The sequence below is a fragment of the Primulina tabacum genome, chromosome 13 (assembly GCF_025594145.1).
Source record: "Primulina tabacum isolate GXHZ01 chromosome 13, ASM2559414v2, whole genome shotgun sequence".
Classification (NCBI taxonomy): domain Eukaryota; kingdom Viridiplantae; phylum Streptophyta; class Magnoliopsida; order Lamiales; family Gesneriaceae; genus Primulina; species Primulina tabacum.
This window is the reverse complement of record NC_134562.1, coordinates 29,901,567-29,919,408: the sequence shown is the minus strand read 5'-3', so window position 1 is coordinate 29,919,408 and position 17,842 is coordinate 29,901,567. Positions and strand designations below refer to the sequence as shown.

At 37.3% G+C, this 17,842-nt stretch overlaps 1 protein-coding gene and 1 long non-coding RNA gene across 2 annotated transcripts in view; one reads left to right on the top strand and one right to left on the bottom strand.

Moving 5' to 3' along the window:
* LOC142522773 (uncharacterized) overlaps positions 1-6,899 on the bottom strand; it is a 105,190-nt gene extending 98,291 nt beyond the window's left edge. The window contains exons 1-2 of the long non-coding RNA XR_012814525.1: positions 6,795-6,899; positions 5,418-6,222 (exon numbers count right to left, since the gene is read on the bottom strand). This is a non-coding gene — a long non-coding RNA (uncharacterized LOC142522773). The remainder of the gene's footprint in view (positions 1-5,417; positions 6,223-6,794) is intronic.
* A 3,325-nt stretch (positions 6,900-10,224) lies between these two features.
* On the top strand, positions 10,225-13,894 carry LOC142522834 (WAT1-related protein At3g28050-like). Its single transcript, XM_075626391.1, has 7 exons — positions 10,225-10,524; positions 10,620-10,682; positions 11,603-11,716; positions 12,373-12,607; positions 12,700-12,858; positions 13,356-13,507; positions 13,613-13,894. The coding sequence occupies exons 1-7, from the start codon at positions 10,328-10,330 to the stop codon at positions 13,746-13,748; spliced, it is 1,056 nt and encodes a 351-aa protein (XP_075482506.1). The 5' UTR covers positions 10,225-10,327; the 3' UTR covers positions 13,749-13,894.
* The last annotated feature ends 3,948 nt before the right edge of the window (positions 13,895-17,842 follow it).

Here is a 17,842-nt window from a genome sequence, read left to right as displayed (position 1 = left end):
AATATTAACACTGGTGTGGATGCGAGTTTCTCCTTCAATGTCTGGAAACTCTTCTCACAATCGTCATCCCAGATGAATTTAGAATTCTTCTGTGTGAGCTTCGTCAGTGGCACGGCTATCGAGGAGAACCCTTCGACAAACTTTCGATAGTAACCCGCCAATCCAAGAAAGCTTCTGATATCGGTGGCGTTCTTAGGTCTCGGCCACTCGGTAATTGCCTCTACTTTCCTTGGGTCCACTGACACTCCTTCTCTCGAAATCACGTGTCCTAGAAACGACACACTCCTTAGCCAGAATTCACACTTGCTGAACTTAGCGTATAGCTTATTCTCTCTTAAGGTCTGCAGTGCAAGGTGAAGGTGCTCTTCATGGCTCGTCTCGTCAGGAGAATAGACGAGGATATCGTCGATGAATACCACTATGAACTGATCCAGGAATGGCTTGAACACTCTGTTCATCAGGTCCATGAATGCTACTGGTGCATTGGTCAGACCAAAAGGCATCACTGTGAATTCATAATGCCCATACCTGGTTCGAAAGGCTGTCTTGGGGATATCTTCAGCCCTGACCTTCAACTGATGGTAACCTGTCCTCAGATCCAGTTTAGAAAAGACGGCGGCTCCTTTAAGCTGATCAAACAGATCGTCTATCCGAGGTAGAGGGTACCTGTTCTTGATTGTGATCTTGTTTAATTCTCTGTAGTCGATGCATAATCTCATACTACCGTCCTTCTTCTTTACGAAGAGTACTGGAGCTCCCCACGGGGACACACTTGGTCGAATCTGCTTTTTATCTAGCAATTCTTGGAGTTGTTCCTTTAACTCCTTGAGTTCGGCTGGTGCCATTCTGTACGGTGCCTTAGAGATCGGTGCCGCACCGGGAACCAGGTTGATTTCGAACTCCACTTCGCGGTCCGGGACCGTCCCTGAGAGTTCTTCTGGGAAAACATCTGGGAAATCTCTCACCACCGGGATGTCCTCCAGTTTCAGCTCGACTTCTTCTTTTGCCTCACTGACCATTGCTAGGTAGATGTCTTCTCTGGATTTCATGGCTTTCCAAGCTTGAGATGGGGACAATAGTGATTTTCGTCCATTGGATTTACCGTGAAACACGACTTCTTCCTGATTTGGGGTTCGGAGTTTGACTTCTTTTCCCTTACAATCTACTACTGCGTTGTTTCTTGCTAACCAGTCCATCCCTAGGATGATGTCGAAATCGACCATGATCAACTGTATCAAGTCGGCGCTAAAAGTCTGGTTATTGATACTGATTTCACAATCTCTGTAAATCTCATCAGTTTCCATGGCTCTACTCGTAGGTGTGGCTATTCGGAAAGGTTCGGTTAGCTTATCGGGCTTACGTCCTAATTTCTTAGCAAACCTCTTTGACATAAAGGAGTGCGTAGCGTCACAGTCAAATAATGCGTAAGCAGGCACTGATTGAGTTAGAATGGACCTGACACGACTTCAGTTGCGTCGTCAGCCTCTTCCTGAGTCATGGCAAAGATCCTAGCATTGGGTTTGTCCTCCTTTGGTTTACTAGGGCCTGCTCCCGTATTTGGCCCAGTTCCTCTATTTGGCCCTGCTGGTCGGTTGGCGGCGGTAGGACATTCTGCAATTCGGTGCCCCGCTTTCCCACATCCAAAGCATACACTGCTGGCCCTTCGACATTCACCGGAGTGCTTGAAGCCACATGTTGAGCATGGCTTGAGTCCTTGATAGTTAGTGGCGCGGAATTTCCCTGAGGGAGGTCCACCCGACTGATTGGGCCTCTTGAACACTGGTCTCCCTTGAGAAGGTTGGCTGTTAAGGGCTCGCTTGTTCCTATTTTCCCCTTCTCTTCGACGAATATCAGCCTCGGCTCGGATAGCCGCACCCATCAAATCTGAAAAGTTGGCAGGTTGGTAGACCGCTAGAGCTGACTGGATCCTGCTGTTCAACCCTTTCTTAAAGCGTTGCAATTTCAGAACTTCGTCTGCCATGATTGCTGGAGCATAAGATCCGAGGGCATTGAACTGAGAGGTGTATTCCACCACTGACATGTCTGGAGCCTGACTGAAATTTTCAAATTCACTTAGCTTCTGCAGTCTGACTTCTGCTGGGTAGTAGTGTTTCAGAAACGTTTCTCGGAAGATTCGCCATGTGATTGGTCCAACAGCGGTCATAGCTGGCGAGACTGCTTCCCACCATTTAGCTGCCTTGTCTTCCAAGAAGGGCACTATCACGTCCACTTTTAGTGCATTCGGGACTTCCAACAGTCTCAACTGAGTTTCCACGCTTTTTAGCCAACTCTGGCTAACTTCGGGGTCGGCAGCGCCACTGAAGGTTGGGCACCTGTTCTTGCGCAGTGACTCGTAATGAAACTTGACCCCATGCTGTGGTGGAGGTGGGGGCTGCTGATTAGCATTGGGGTTCACTAACCCCTGAAGTGTCGTCGCCACGATCGTGGCTATGGCCATTAGGTCTGCTTGATTGAGATTGAACTGAGGTGGAGGCCCGTTGCCTTCTTCATTAGTGTTGTTGTTGTTGTTGTTGTTGTTGTTAGCATAACGGGGGTTGCGGTTCTGTCTTGGTGGTCTACCGGCCATTTCCTACAAGTCAAACGCTTCTAAGAATTTGTGGTATAAATCGACAAGATTGAATAGGTAAGTTATGCTGGAACAACTGAGTAAATAAACAAACATAATTTGGATATAGATGCACGACTGAGATAAATAATAATCATATTTTATTAATTTTCGAATTTAAAGAAACAACTGAATGAACAAAGCGTACTGAATGGAAATAAGTCATGCTGACTGAAAATAAAATAGCAACAATGGAAGGATAAACTCCTAGTAATAAGGAAAGGTAACTAAGGAACTCTAATCATCTATCTCTCCATCTCCTATGGCAGCTATGGGCTCATCGATCTCTATCGGCTCTTCTTCTTCCGGCTCTTCCTCTTGCAGTATCTCCACCATGTGGGTGAGCTGGGCGTTCTCTTCATTAAGCTGGGCATTCTTTGCATTAAGCTGGGCCACCTGCGCCTTCCACTCTTGAACATCCGCCTCTGCCTCGTCCAACAGATCTATGGTGCTCTGGTGGCGTAGTTCGTACCCCTTCTTATTCTCCTTGATCTTGTTCTTCAGCGCTTCACCCTGTTGAGTCAGCTGATGGTTCACTTTGGCAATGCAGCTTATCGCCTCACTTAGATTTTCGAGTCTCCTCTTACCCTTGGCATTCTGCTGTTTCTCCTCTTCAAGTTCCTTGCGACAGCGCTCCGCATCCTCTCGTATCTTTCCATTTTGATATTTGCATTGCTCTATGACGTCCCGTAGGTCCATGTTATCTCCCCTAACTAGTTCACCCTGATAGATAGACTGATTAAGGCGGACCTGAATCTCTTCTTTCTCAGCGGTTAAGGTTTAGACCTCACTCCTCCTCTCACTTAATCGGGCTCTAAGTCGCCGAATCTGGCGTGACTGGTAGTGAAGGGCAAGCTCCTTCAAACGAAGGGCAGCTTGGACACGAGTACGGGGTCGCGTGGGAGTAGATGGAGCCATTTCCTGAAATCAAAAATGGAAATGCTCAGAATCCGAAGTAGACAGTATATAACAAGTGAGAATATGCGATATATATGAAATTTTCGAAATTTAAATAAATATATAATTTTTTTTTCAAAAATGGAAAGTTTGGAATTAGACATATGGGTTCGAAGCATATGTCGAGAGGATTCCAGAACAGTTGACGGAATCGAATTCGGAGTTTCCTACGAAAAGTTATAAGGGTTACAAAACTTTCCTAAAACGGCAAAAACGACGTTTCGGAGGCCTAAACGAAGGATTTTCGCGATTTCAGCGTGGTGCTCACGACTTTAGGGTGGTGAGCCTTGCTCGTTGGGCCGTTTCGGAGGGGGTAGCATCAGCCTCGAGTTAAAATTCCACCGAAAATTTTTAGGGTTTTTTTTTTTTTGAAAATCGATTTTTCCCAACCGGACTATGAACCTGGCGGCTCTGATACCACTTAAATGTCACGCCCCGAAACTCGGGATTGACACCGGCATCGTTTACAACCACACAATTGAAAACAACAAGCCTTTGTAGTAATGTTTAAACCGAAACCAGTCTAAGATTCATATCTCAAATTAAATAACCAATGTCTTTACAGTGACCAAAATAAATAAGACGACATAGTTTTAATGCGGAAACGTAAATCTACTTAATAATAACTTAAACTGAATTCCTTGAGCGTTCACCATCCCCAGAACTGTTCGGACTCCTCATCCTCGAGTTCTTCTTCGGGCTTATCTGGGAAGGGTTGTAAGGGGGGTGAGTATTTTGGGAATACTCAGTAAATGGGGGAAAATCGAGCACAATGAAGACAACATGCATAAATTTCGAGAATAAAACATGACTTGCATACATACTTCATAACCAGGTATAACATCGACACAGCACTGCGACTCATCTACCTTCTACGGTTTACTGACGTCAGTCCCTAATTTTTACTCCTCTAAGGGGGCGAGGCCGTATAGCGGTTATGTCCCCCACCGCGTAAGGGTACGTCGTGGTTGTGATTCCCTCCCGTATACAGTCGACTCCTCACAGTGCTTTTGAAATCGTATGACAATTACACGAAAAGAGTAGAAAGAAGATTGTACTCGACTATTTATTTTTCTTGTAAAAATCGAACACATGTATGCATAAATTCGATGCTAAAGTTTAAAAATAGCCCACTTACTGAATATTTGATGCTAAAAACGTGGATGATTGGCTTAGAAAATAGATCGCTCCTTGATCCTCACTTCGGCGGCACTTCGGCGCGATTTTCCTTGGACGACTTTGAGTGGATTTCGGCTGAGGAGAGGATGCTGAATTTCGAGAGCCTCAGCAAGGGTTTTCGAATTTTTTTGAGTGTGAGAATGAGGGGGAGTGGTGAAGTATTTATAGGTGGAGGGAAGGGTGTTAAATATGGTGCTCAAATCTTGCACAAAATTGGCTTAAATCTCATATTTTTGGCTCAAAAATATCCTTCCATGGCTGCTGATTATCTACCAAATCGAGTTCTCCTCCCTCCTAATCTAATGGTTCGAAATTGAGGTGCAAAGGAGGGGAGGATTTGCTTCCCCTCTTGAGGCTTATTCTAGCATGACATTACATCCTTAGGCAATACAATATTTAGGCAAAATATCTAGTTGATTTTCGAAATTTGCTAACTCCATACATTGATTCCTTTAGCCTTGCATGATATCTCCCCAAATTTTGCAATATATCCTCCCAATTTCGAAAATATGCATGCCTTCATAAGAATATTGTTGACTTGATCATCAAGATTCTCAAAAATAAAATCTCTCATACAAGGATTTCCAATAAAAGGATCTTAGCTTATAAAATTTCTTCCCAATATTAATTATTGTAATATTTTCGGTTCTCACACCCGGCCTGATGCTGCAAAACGACTCGGGAGATCTACCATGGTGCCCAAAAGCAACCACAGTAGCCCCGGCCCCCAGTAAACAACTGAGGTTAGGATTCTGGTATGAAACAGTTCAACAATAACAACAATAAAATAAATCATGCATAATCATATAATGAAATGTAATATACAATGCATGAAAAGCTCAACAAATAATCGGTATAACAGGAGCCAACAAACGGTACGATAACAACTGGAATAATGCTCGAGCAACAACACAGGGGAGCTACATCGTCATGCAGCTAAATCGCCCTGCCAAGTATGCGAGGTATGCCAAGCTGTGCTGAATAACACCCTTGACTCGGTCTCCATACAGCTGATACGCTATAACAGGATGACACAACAGAACGAACTAGATGATACAATCCCAGCGCTCACCTCAAAAGGCTGCACTAACCATGGGATTGTTCAATCACATCTACGGTCTCATGTGTATAGGCCTATCAGCCACACTATGATCCCGAGATAAACAACAGTGCCAGATAACAACGGATATCAACAATGGGCTAACAAGAACGATAGGCTCAACATGAATGTCATAACTGTATGCCCGATGCTAAATGCCAATAATATATCATAATAATAAACATAGATCACAACGAAGGCATTTAACAATTTACAACAATCAACAAGTCATAAACACGATCCATGTAACACAGAATGACAATTAAACATAATTTATGTTTTACAGTCGTATGTTACCGAGCTGTAACATACCTATACCAACTTGAAACTCCAATATCAACTTCTCTTCAAGACTCTCAGCCTAATTATATTCCATACCAATGTCCGATTTGGCACAAAAGAGCATAAAATTTGTATCTCGCTCAATATTAACTCAAATCAATATCCGCCAATTGAAAATGAAAGATAACTCAATTATCTAAGTTTCTTTAGTTGAAACCATCTTCAGAATCTCAGTAGATTATTCCCATAATTTTCAATAACACACTGCTACTTCCAAATTCGCGGACAGAATCTCATACAATGAGCAGTTCCAGAAAAACAAGCATAACTTGCTCAATTCTTAATGGAATTTAACGATTATTATATCATTATGAAGACAACACATAGCTCTACAACTCTTATTTGAATCCCAAGTCCAGAATCCGAGCACATAATTGACAAAAACTCGAATTACAGTAGGTGTCCTGCACAGCACACTTGCAGAATTCGATTTTGGCACATTTGGTAGAAAAACTCATAACAAATCCGTTTCTTTTCGAAATTTGATGATTCCAGCGGCTATAAACAGAAAACTTAAACCACTACAAAGTTTATTTAGGTCATTTCTACAAATTCAAACTACAAAAATCGCAGCAAACCAAAAACTCTCACCCAAAAATCGAAAGAATTCGTGCAGAAACAGAGCACCGGAACAGCAGCTTCGATCTACCCGAATCCTTGCTCAAACTTCGCGATTTTTGACTTAAATCGAAGCTTAGGATGCTTCAGTTCGATCGAGATTTCGACGCCGGACGGAGGAGGTATCGCGATTTTCCCGCAGCCGCTACACAAGTGACGGGAATGGAGTTTGGGGGAAAGCTTCTTTCTTTTCTCTCCCTTCTCTCACTTCACGTAAGTTATGTGTATGTATATGTGTGTGTGTATATATATATATCTTGTGTATTTGGTTACTAAAATAGTAACTCAAGCCCATTTATCCCGGTCTGTATTTATTTGCTCTCATGTGTTATTTAAATTCTATATGTATTTTATATCGTTAAATTCTCCGATATTCTAAAATAAATATTTTTAACACACTTCTAAAATTTATTTGGCATAAATAATTATTTTAATTTACAACTCAATAAATATTCTAATTATGACAAATTACTGGATAATTAATTACCGGGCCTTACAAATTGTAAATATTGAAAATTAGTGTATGATGGTGTATATAATGATGTATTTATTTTTCGATTATTTCCAAAAAAATTATATAAATAGGTCTCTCAATTTGTGACGAAGAACACAATTGAGTAGATAAAATTTTATAAAGTGTGTAGTTTAATATATTTTGTGAGTTTGAGATTTTTACTTTTTTACTGTAAATTTTTACTTTTAACACGTTATCAGCACGATACTCGAAGATTCGGTTATCCATATTTTTCTAAGCTCCAAAACACAAGAAAAAGGAAACAATATTAAAAAATATATATTTATTTTACTGTTTGTTTATTTTTATTGTGTATATATTTAATATATAATATCATGTTATTATATAAAAAGAGTACATGACATTTCATTATAATAACATGTTGTGGTTATATTATTACACTGCTTATATAATTTTATTGTGTTAATGTTTATTTATTGTATATATATTTGAATAATATCATGTTATTATATAAAAAGAGTCTATGACAACTCATTATAATAACGTGGTGTGAATATTTCATTGTTTATATATTTTTATTGTGTTATATAATAATTATCTACATATTTGTATAATGTTACAGTATTATATAAAAGAGTATTATATAAAAGAAGTCTCTGACACCTTATTATAATATTGTGATTTTATATACATAATTATTTAAACATTACTAACATTATATACATCATATTATTACTATAAAATTTTACATAATACATTTATTTTGTTAAGATTTTCTGACGTCATATATTTGTTCTAAATTTTGAATGTTTGATATCAAATTTCATGTGGAAAAACACAAGTGTGTCCAAAGACTATAGAATGTTTTTTTTTTTTGGGTTAGTCAGATACTATAGAAAAAAATCGATATAACAAAGATTGGACATATATTTAATTATTGAGATGAAGATTTACTAGCGACATAGACTAGTGTTGATGTGTAAATAATATGAAATTTATTTTAATAATTTATCTTTTTTAGCACTAGCGACATAGACTAGTGTTGATGTGTAAATAATATGATTTTATTTTAATAATTTATCTTTTTTAGCATAAATTTATCTTGTTAATATTTTATAAAGTTGATATTTAGGAGAATAAAATATGGACTGCTTTTTTATATTAAAATTAAAACATGAAATACTTTGATGTAAACTACGAAAAATATAATCAATACGAGGGGTGGCGGCTACATTATTGGCTTTGTGGGTCTTTTATTAAATGAAAATCAACTATTTGTCGCATTATAGAAAGTTAGATGCAACTTCTTCCGATATTATTTTTTATATTATTATTTAGTTTGAAAGTTTTTTCTTTTTAATTTTAACATCTTTAGATGACTTTGTTAAATAAAATTAAGTGGAATTTTGACATATAACAATATTAAATCATTATTATAAGGATAAATGTATTTTAAATCTCAACATTCAAACTTAAATTTGCATTCAGTTTCTGTCAGAAAAATTATGTGTTTGCACTCCTTGATCCACATTAAAATGTGTTTGCACTCCCTGAACTTACATGTTTTTTTCTGATGAAATACACATTAAAAATTGATATTAATATATAATATTTGAGTACCAATCATGTTGGGTCCAATAATTGTCCCTACTTGGTAGAGCGATCGAACCGTGATGCTTGAGCTGTTGTACGGTTTAAAAGATTTGAGTTGCACCATTACTACTAGCTATAACTTTTGGTAAGGCGGTAAGCATTCGGTCCTACAAATTATTTCAGATCTGATACTAATATATGATTTTCGAGTACCAAAATGTGTGTAACAAATGTTGATATTAATAATGTTATTTGAATTTTATACTCAAAATTTATCTTTTGTAACAGATTTAAAACAATTAATACTCAAATATCATATATTAAATCATATTTTCAATGTTTTAATTTGGAAAAAAATATGTCATTAATACTAGTATTTGTTATATACGTTTGAATATTCAGAAATTATAAATTAGTATCAAATATAAAATAATTGATACTCAAATATCATATTTTTAATGTTTTGCATTGATTTTTATTAAAAAAAAAAAGAAATGTGAGCCTTCAAAGTTCAAACACAATTTTATAGACACTGAAAACAAATTTTATTTTTTTCGTAGATTTTTGAGCAATTTACCTTTGTTATAATCAACTTGAGAAGGGACAATATTTACATTTGAAGTATTTACTAGTTAGTTCCTAAATGTTCAAATTTGAAGAGATAAAAGCTAAAAGTAAATATTTTCACTTATAAAATGTAAAAAGAATTTTTCACAATAAATTCAATAATTTTAGAATCCATATATCAGTTTTTTTAATTTTTCATGAACGTTAAAATAATGATAATATATATCAATTTGATAATTATGGATAATTCATGCATTAATTTAATTTAATTTTAAAAAAAATATTGTTGTGATGTAATAATTATTTATACTGAGAGATCAATCGATACATGCCCTTTGATTACCGAATGATTTTAAAGATTAAACTTGGGCAACTGAAATATTATATATACTAGTTACTATGCACATGCGATGCGTGTGTCTACAAATTTTTTTATCATTATAGATGAACTAAAATGTAATTTGACAATTTATGGAGTGACTAAATTTATATTTGAATTGTTGAAATAAAAAATAAAAATAAAAATATGTGTTGAAATTTGAAATAAAAAACAAAATAACAAAAAACAAAAGTGTAATATTAGTATCATATAAGGGTAAAACTGGAAGAAAAAATTGGTGTCCTCCAAAGTAGTTACTATCATGTGCTCAACCTTAATAAAATAGCATAGATAGAATAGATATATTATATACAGAATTTGGAAATACAATATATATATATATATACAGAATTTGGAAATAAATATTAATTCGATGGCCATTCATTTTGAAAGAAGCGTAGCAGCCAACCAAAGATCATTATCATATAGTCAAAACGTCCAAACTCCCACGCTAAACACGTTGCCCATTCATCGAAGCAGCTGAAACCGATCATGGCGCTGAGGCAGTGGCCATGGATTGAGACCTCGCTGCCTTTCGTAGGAATGATTTCTGCAGTTTCTGCTTTAGCCATCAGCATGATAATAAGCAAGATGGCCATGTCCGAAGGCACAAGCTTTTACACTTTATCTGTGTATTCTAATGGTTTAGCCACTCTTACTCTTTTTCCAACCGCCTTTCTTTTTCACAGGTGATCCTTTTTGGTGCTTTATGTTTATGGGTAATGGGTATTTCTGATTTTCAAGAAAATATTTTGATGGGTTTTGGGTGTTCAATTATTTGCAGGTCAAAGGTCCCACCTTTATCTTTTCCTGTTCTCTGGAGAATTTTCTTACTTGCTATGTTTGGGTAAGTTATTTACTGAATTAGTTGTGCTATCTGTGCTGCTAATTTCATACCGAGAGTGTGATCTCTTCGGTTGTGTGCCATATTTTTGGGCAAAAATGCGTTGATTGTGTGTCAATGGATGTCAAGAAAATAATGCATAGGTAGATAGGTAACTTGAATAAAGGGAATCGGAGAATGGTGGTTAATTTCACGGTTTGCTCTCTTGATTAATTAGCTGGAAAATTTGAAATGGATGATTTATGCTTGGCTGGGAAAATGCAACACGTGCGTTTTATTGTTGGATTATGAGATATATGAAACATGGCCTTTTTGTATATTTGATGGTCTATGGGTATTTAGCTCGCGTCGTGCATCTTATATTGACAGTATAGAATGTCTCTTGGAATTAAGAAATTCGATTTCTTTAGGTGTATTAAGAAATATAAGGAAATGATATAGAAAGATGATGGAAGCTACATCCCACTCAAGTAGAAATAATGCCAATGACTTATTTCTTAGGAACGATTTGTGCTTGCACTTTTCTATTTCGTATCAATTGGACATCGTTTGTAGAAAATGCAATGTTTTTGAAATGGGCTTTTCCATCTCATCTAAGAATTATACACACTAGATGTTTTATGGGTGCCATATGCTGCACTTGGTTTTCACAGCATGAGACAAGCTGGAAATTTTAAATCTCTTAGGTAGTCAGTCATGTAAAGGAAAATCTCGTGTGAAAACAAGATCAGTAACATTTGCCACCGCCATCACCAGAGATGGCCTCTAACTCTTGTTCATCTGGTTTTCTCATTTGGTTACAAATCAAACATCTTGTTGCCATGTAAATAAGGACTATCAAACCTCAAATTTTTTAGTCTAAACATTTTTTTTACCCAATAATATACGGACGCTGACTAAGTTTACCATTCTTGTTTTGTTAGATGTTTTGCAGAGATTGGCAGTTATGCTGGCATAAACTATAGCTCTCCAACACTTGGTACCGCGTTGTTGAATCTGGTACCAGCATTCACGTTCATCCTTGCCATTATTTTCAGGTTGCATTTGTTCTCTGATATTGCACTCGTTCAAGAGGAAAGAGAATTTCGTTCTATAGCTCCCATTAGTTGCCTAGTTGTTTTGCTTCATTTGAAATTGTTTTTTTTAAAAAAAAAATTTGTGGTTTTATTTTTTGTAAGGGAGAACTCGCAGCACTTAGCACTGGATAACTCTCAGGCTAAACACAGTAACCTGCAAACCATGTCAATTAGTTAAATCGCACTAGGCAAACCTTGTATAACAAGTTCGCCCAATAAGATGTTAGTAGGGAATAAAATTGTGATTAATTGGTTACAAGTACACCTGTTCCATCAACTTGGACACCCGGGACCCTAACACGGATCACAGATATGGAGAAGTTGATTTAAGAAAAACCTTTTTTAAAATGTTGGTTTGCTTTTTACTTTTTGAAAAATCCAAAAGCAGAAAGCTAGAAAATTTGGAATCAGAATTTAGAGCTACTGCTTCAGCTTCTCTTTGAATTTATTTTTAAAAAAATTTCATTCTACTATACCAAGTGCAAAACTGCTATTGTTTTTCCGGAAAAAAGAACACTAAAATATGTTATGTTTAAATAAGTTTCTTATCTTCATCAAGTGCCTATGCATCCAAACTCACACGTATCACCAGACATTGACATAAAAGTTTGGTTTAGAATGGAAGAAGTAGATTGGAGAAGGATAAGTAGCATCGCGAAGTTGGGTGGCACTGCCATCTCCATTGCCGGAGCATTTGTTGTCACTTTCTATAAGGGACCAGCATTACTCAATAGGCCGTTGAGTTCTGGACTTCATTCACAACTTTATTTGTCGTCAGAACCAAATTGGGTTCTGGGAGGAGTTTTGCTTTCTTCCTCAGCTTTCTTCACTGCATCCTGGTGCATATTACAGGTTCGAATCACGTCAAATCACCTTCATGAACTTTGAAATTGCACTAAAATAAAAGACAGACTTAATATAAAATTATATTGGTCATGTTTCAGGCTTCCATACTGCAGATGTACCCGGCTGAGATGTTCATAGTCGCTTTTTACTGCCTTTTTGTAACTATTCAAGCTTCACTTGTTTCTCTCATTGTTCAAAGAGATGCAACTTCTTGGAAAATCGAAACAGTTGTAGGATTAACTGCAATTCTTTATTCGGTAAGCAAATGGTCCAATCATCTCCCTCCATCTTCATTACATCATATGTATGAACAATGCAAGCAATTTTCATTGTACCAAGTGGTATAATTGGTGATAACAATACAACTCAAATATTTTAATGTATATAGTAACACAAACTTCACATCTCAGTTGCTTTGGTACATAGAAAGCCACATAAAAATCGCCCCAAACAATCCCAGTAACTGCATTAGTTTGCTACTCAAATTGTATAAACCATATATAGACCAAACGCTACATGTTGATTCTTGTGCTGCATGGCAGTCACATATTATAACAAGGGCGATTATTATTTCTGAATATAATCACATTTTTAGTAGAATGTAGTTATGGTCTTAAAATACCACTTGTGTGGGTAATTTAGATTTAGATTAGATGCAAATAGGATCCCCAATCCCCCATCGTATAAAAAAAATGTAGTTGAACTGGCGTTCAAGTTGATATTTGCTGATAATGTTTCAAGATTTTATTTTCAGGCAATGATTAACATAGCGTTCAGGCTCTATGTGACTGCTTGGTGCATATGTAAGAGAGGTCCCCTCTTTGTTTCTCTATTCAAGCCTTCAACAATTATCATCGTTATTTTCATTGGAGTCGTCTTTATGAACGATGTTTTCTACCTCGGAAGGTACTCCTAGTCATTATACTACATGGTTTAACATTTTGTTTCTACGAAACGAATCTTGGATACAGGTTTTAAACATTTAAGGAATCTGTTTGGATGTTCCTGCAGTTTGGTTGGTGCATTGATATTGACTGTCGGTTTCTACGGTGTAATATGGGGGAAAACTAAAGAAGGGGACACGATCAGGAGCACAGTTTTATCAGACGATAGGATCCCTCTATTGCAAGAAAAGATCCTAGTGTGAATGTTATATACATATTCTGTTAATTATACATGCAATCGTCTCATTCAGCAAATGTAAATGGAACTTATGACTGACACCATTAATTTCATTGCATCCTGTAATGCTGAATAAAAGTTCTAGTTGTTAGAAGTTTCATGTTTGGTTCATCATTGTCTTTCACTCTTTACAAATTCGTAGTGTCTCAAACTAGCTCTGACCCTGGTTTCGGCAACGGTTTCTAGCAGTTTCGGTTACAGTTTGAACACACATGAATTAGAATTCCTTCATTTAAATTTAAAAAGATAGAAAGAAAAATTAACAATACAATAAAAAGGACAATTTAAATCAGTTGTTAACTATAAAATAGTATCAATATTTTGTTTCTATGAAAGATTAATTTACAGTTTCGGTTACAGGAACCAAAACCTCACATGAAACAACCGTCAGTCATGTTCCAGTTTGACCGATGCTTGCCAACTGAGCATGGCTCTGAGTGAGTGGCCTGCATGGATTCAGACCTCACTGCCTTTCATAGCCATGGTTTCCGCAGTTTTTGCTCTGGCCATTAACATAACAATAGGCAAAATGGCCATGGCCAAAGGCACAAGCTTTTACAGTTTGACTCTATATTCTAATGGTTTGGCCACTCTTGTTCTTTTTCCTACTGCCTTTCTTTACCACTGGTAACCATTTCTGGTGCCTCATTTCTCCGTAGGTAAACTAATGATGGAAACCTCTGGTTTTGAAGGAAAATGAGTTTGGGTTGCAGGTCAAAGGTCGCACCTTTATCTTTTCTTGTTCGCTATGTTTGGGTAAGTCACTCGCTCAATCTGTTGTATTGTCTTGTCTTACTCTGGCTGAGTTCAAATTACACTCAAACGAAACACGGTCGGCGTGTTTACAACCATGTGGTTTTTAAAAATCAAGCATAAAATCACTTACAAAATAGGTAAACTGTTTGTCACGCCCCGGGACGGGGGTTGGTTGACACCGGCGTTGCTCTTAAATTTACTTCGAAAACAACAAGCCTCAGAAGTACAAAATTCAGAAACCAGTCTTTTATTCATAATAATCATTGTCTGATACAAACTCAATGATAAATGTTTTACAGCGAAAATGTAAAACCAGAATATACAATGTCTGAACAGATGCAGCGGAAAATAAATCAGAACTAAGAACAACGATCTTCATCACCAGCCCCAAAACTGAAGTTGCTCCTCTTCTTCTAACAACTCTTCATCGTTCTTATCTGAGATGAGTTTGGTGGGTGAGTGATATGATTGTCACTCAGTAAGCGGGGGCATGAATAACTCCCAGTTTTCGAAATCATTTTCATACAAAAACAGTAATACGAATAATATACAGAAATTCTCAATTTCATAACAGAAATCAGTATTCAGTATTCGGAAATCAGTAATCAGTATTCATAAATCAGGAATCAGAAGTTTAACAAGTAAGCACTGAGCACGTTCGTGAATTTCATAGCTAAACTGATATCAGTCCCCTATATGTTCTCTCCTCTAAGGGGTGAGGCCAATAATCAGTAATCAGTAATGTTCAGAATATATATTCCTATCATTAGTTCATTAAGTTTCAGTGCTTCGAAATCAGATATCAGAAATCAAGAATATACTTGCTTTAAAACAGAAATCATCAAACGGGTTTCAAGATATTTATACATAAGCCCACTTACACTAATTTGCTAAAAGTGTTTCGGTTGAAGTCTGAAATCTGCTTCTTCTTGCTACTGGTTTCTGCTGCTCGAAAATCAGCACTCTCTTAGCTCGAAAATTCAAGTGATAATCTCAATATTTGTGTAACCCATTTCAGAGGTTTGAGAGTGTTATATATAGGCAACATTCTGACTGTTAGCCTCCCAATTAATGGCCATAATCTGCCATTAACAATATTTATTTCGTTTTAAATGCTTCAGTTACAAGTCATGGCTGAATTAGTAAATGTCTGCTGAAATTTCGTGCTGTTGCTGCTGGATTCTAATCTGCTGGAATTTTTAGCTTCTGCTGAAATTTGCTAGCTGCTGTTACTGCTGGAATTTCAGGTTCTCACATCCCTCCCTCCTTATGAGAAGTTTCGTCCTCGAAACTTGGCTATGCATAATCTTCAAAGAGATAAGGGTATTGTTCTCGCATATTTTCTTCCAACTTCCAAGTAGCTTCCCTTTCGGTGTGATTGGACCATTGTACTTTGACATATGGAATAGTTATCGCCTCAGTACTTGGTCTTTGTTATCCACAATTCGAATCGGAATTTCTTCATATTTCAGCTCTTCATTTAGATTGCCCTCAACCAACAGTGGTCCAGCTTCAAGAATATGACTAGGATAGGAAATATATCTCCTCAGCTGCGAAACGTGGAATACATTGTGAATTCTTGACATGTCGGGTGGAAGTGCTAATCTATAAGCAAGTGTTCCCACTTTCTCAAGAATTTCAAATGGTCCGACGTATCTGGGATTCAGTTTCCCAGCCTTATTGAATCGGATTACACCCTTCATGGATGACACATTTACATATGCCTTTTCTCCAACTTCAAATTCCACGGGTCGTCTTTTCTGATCAGCCCAGCTTTTCTGTTGATCTTGTGCAGCTTTTAATCTCTCCTTGATCAAAGCGACTTTATCCACTGTTTCTTGGATCATTTCGGGTCCAACAATGGCTTTTCCCCCTACCTCATCCCAATACAGTGGTGATCGACATTTTCGTCCATACAGAGCTTCGTATGGTGCCATTCCAATACTACTGTGGTAACTATTATTGTATGCGAATTCGATTAAGGGCAGATGTTCGCTCCAATTACCACTGAAGTCTAGAGCACAAGCTCTCAGCATATCCTCAAGAGTTTGAATTGTTCTCTCTGTTTGACCATCGGTCTGAGGATGATAGGCCGTACTAAGAGTAACCTTTGTCCCCATAGCTTGTTGAAAGCTCTTCCAAAATCGAGACGTAAACCTAGGATCTCTGTCTGATAGTATGCTAGCTGGTACTCCATGTAATCGCACGATCTCATTCATGTATAAGGTGGCTAGCTTGTCCAAATTATAATTCATGCGGACAGGTAAGAAATGCGCAGATTTTGTGAGTCTATCTACGATTACCCATATTCCGTCATGACCTTGTCTCGACTTTTGTAAACCAACTACAAAATCCATGGAAATATGTTCCCATTTTCATTCCGAGATTTCTAATGGTTGAAGAAGTCCACCAGGTCTTTGGTGCTCTGCCTTGACTTGCTGGCACACTGTGACACTTAGAAACAAACATTGCCACGTCTTTCTTCATTCTATTCCACCAGAAATTTTTCTTCAAATCTCTGTACATCTTGATACTGCCAGAATGTATTGAAAATTTTGACTTATGTGCTTCAGACATTACTTCTTGTCGAAGGTCATCAATGTCTGGTACGCACAATCGTCCTTTCATCCACAAGATTCCTTTGTTACCCGTCTCGAATTCTGGTGATTTCCCTTCTTTAGCTTGCTCTTTCAGCTTCACTAAATCGGAATCTCTATCTTGACTCATTTTGATGGCCTCTCGAAGGCATGGTTGTGCTGAAAGTGACGCTAGAATTACTTTGTTCATATCTTTCCTACTCAAAGCATCGGCTACCTTATTTGCTTTGCATGGGTGGTAGCTTATCGTCAAATCGTAGTCCTTCAAGAGTTCAATCCATCGTCTCTGTCTCATGTTTAACTCTTTCTGAGTGAACAAGTACTTGAGGCTTTGATGATCAGTGAAAATCTCACACTTAAAACCATATAAATAGTGTCTCCAAATCTTTAGTGCGAACACCACTGCAGCTAATTCAAGGTCATGTGTTGGGTAATTCTGTTCATACGACTTCAACTGTCTTGACGCGTATGCAATCACCCTTCTCTCTTGCATGAGTACACATCCTAAACCTCCTTTAGATGCATCACTATAGATGGTGAAGTCTTTGCCTTCAGTTGGCAATACCAATACTGGCGTGGATGTAAGCTTCTTCTTCAAAGTCTCGAAGCTTTTCTCACAATCTTCACTCCATTGAAATTTAGAGTTCTTCTGTGTGAGTTTGGTGAGAGGCATTGCTATTGAAGAGAATCCTTCAACAAATTTTTG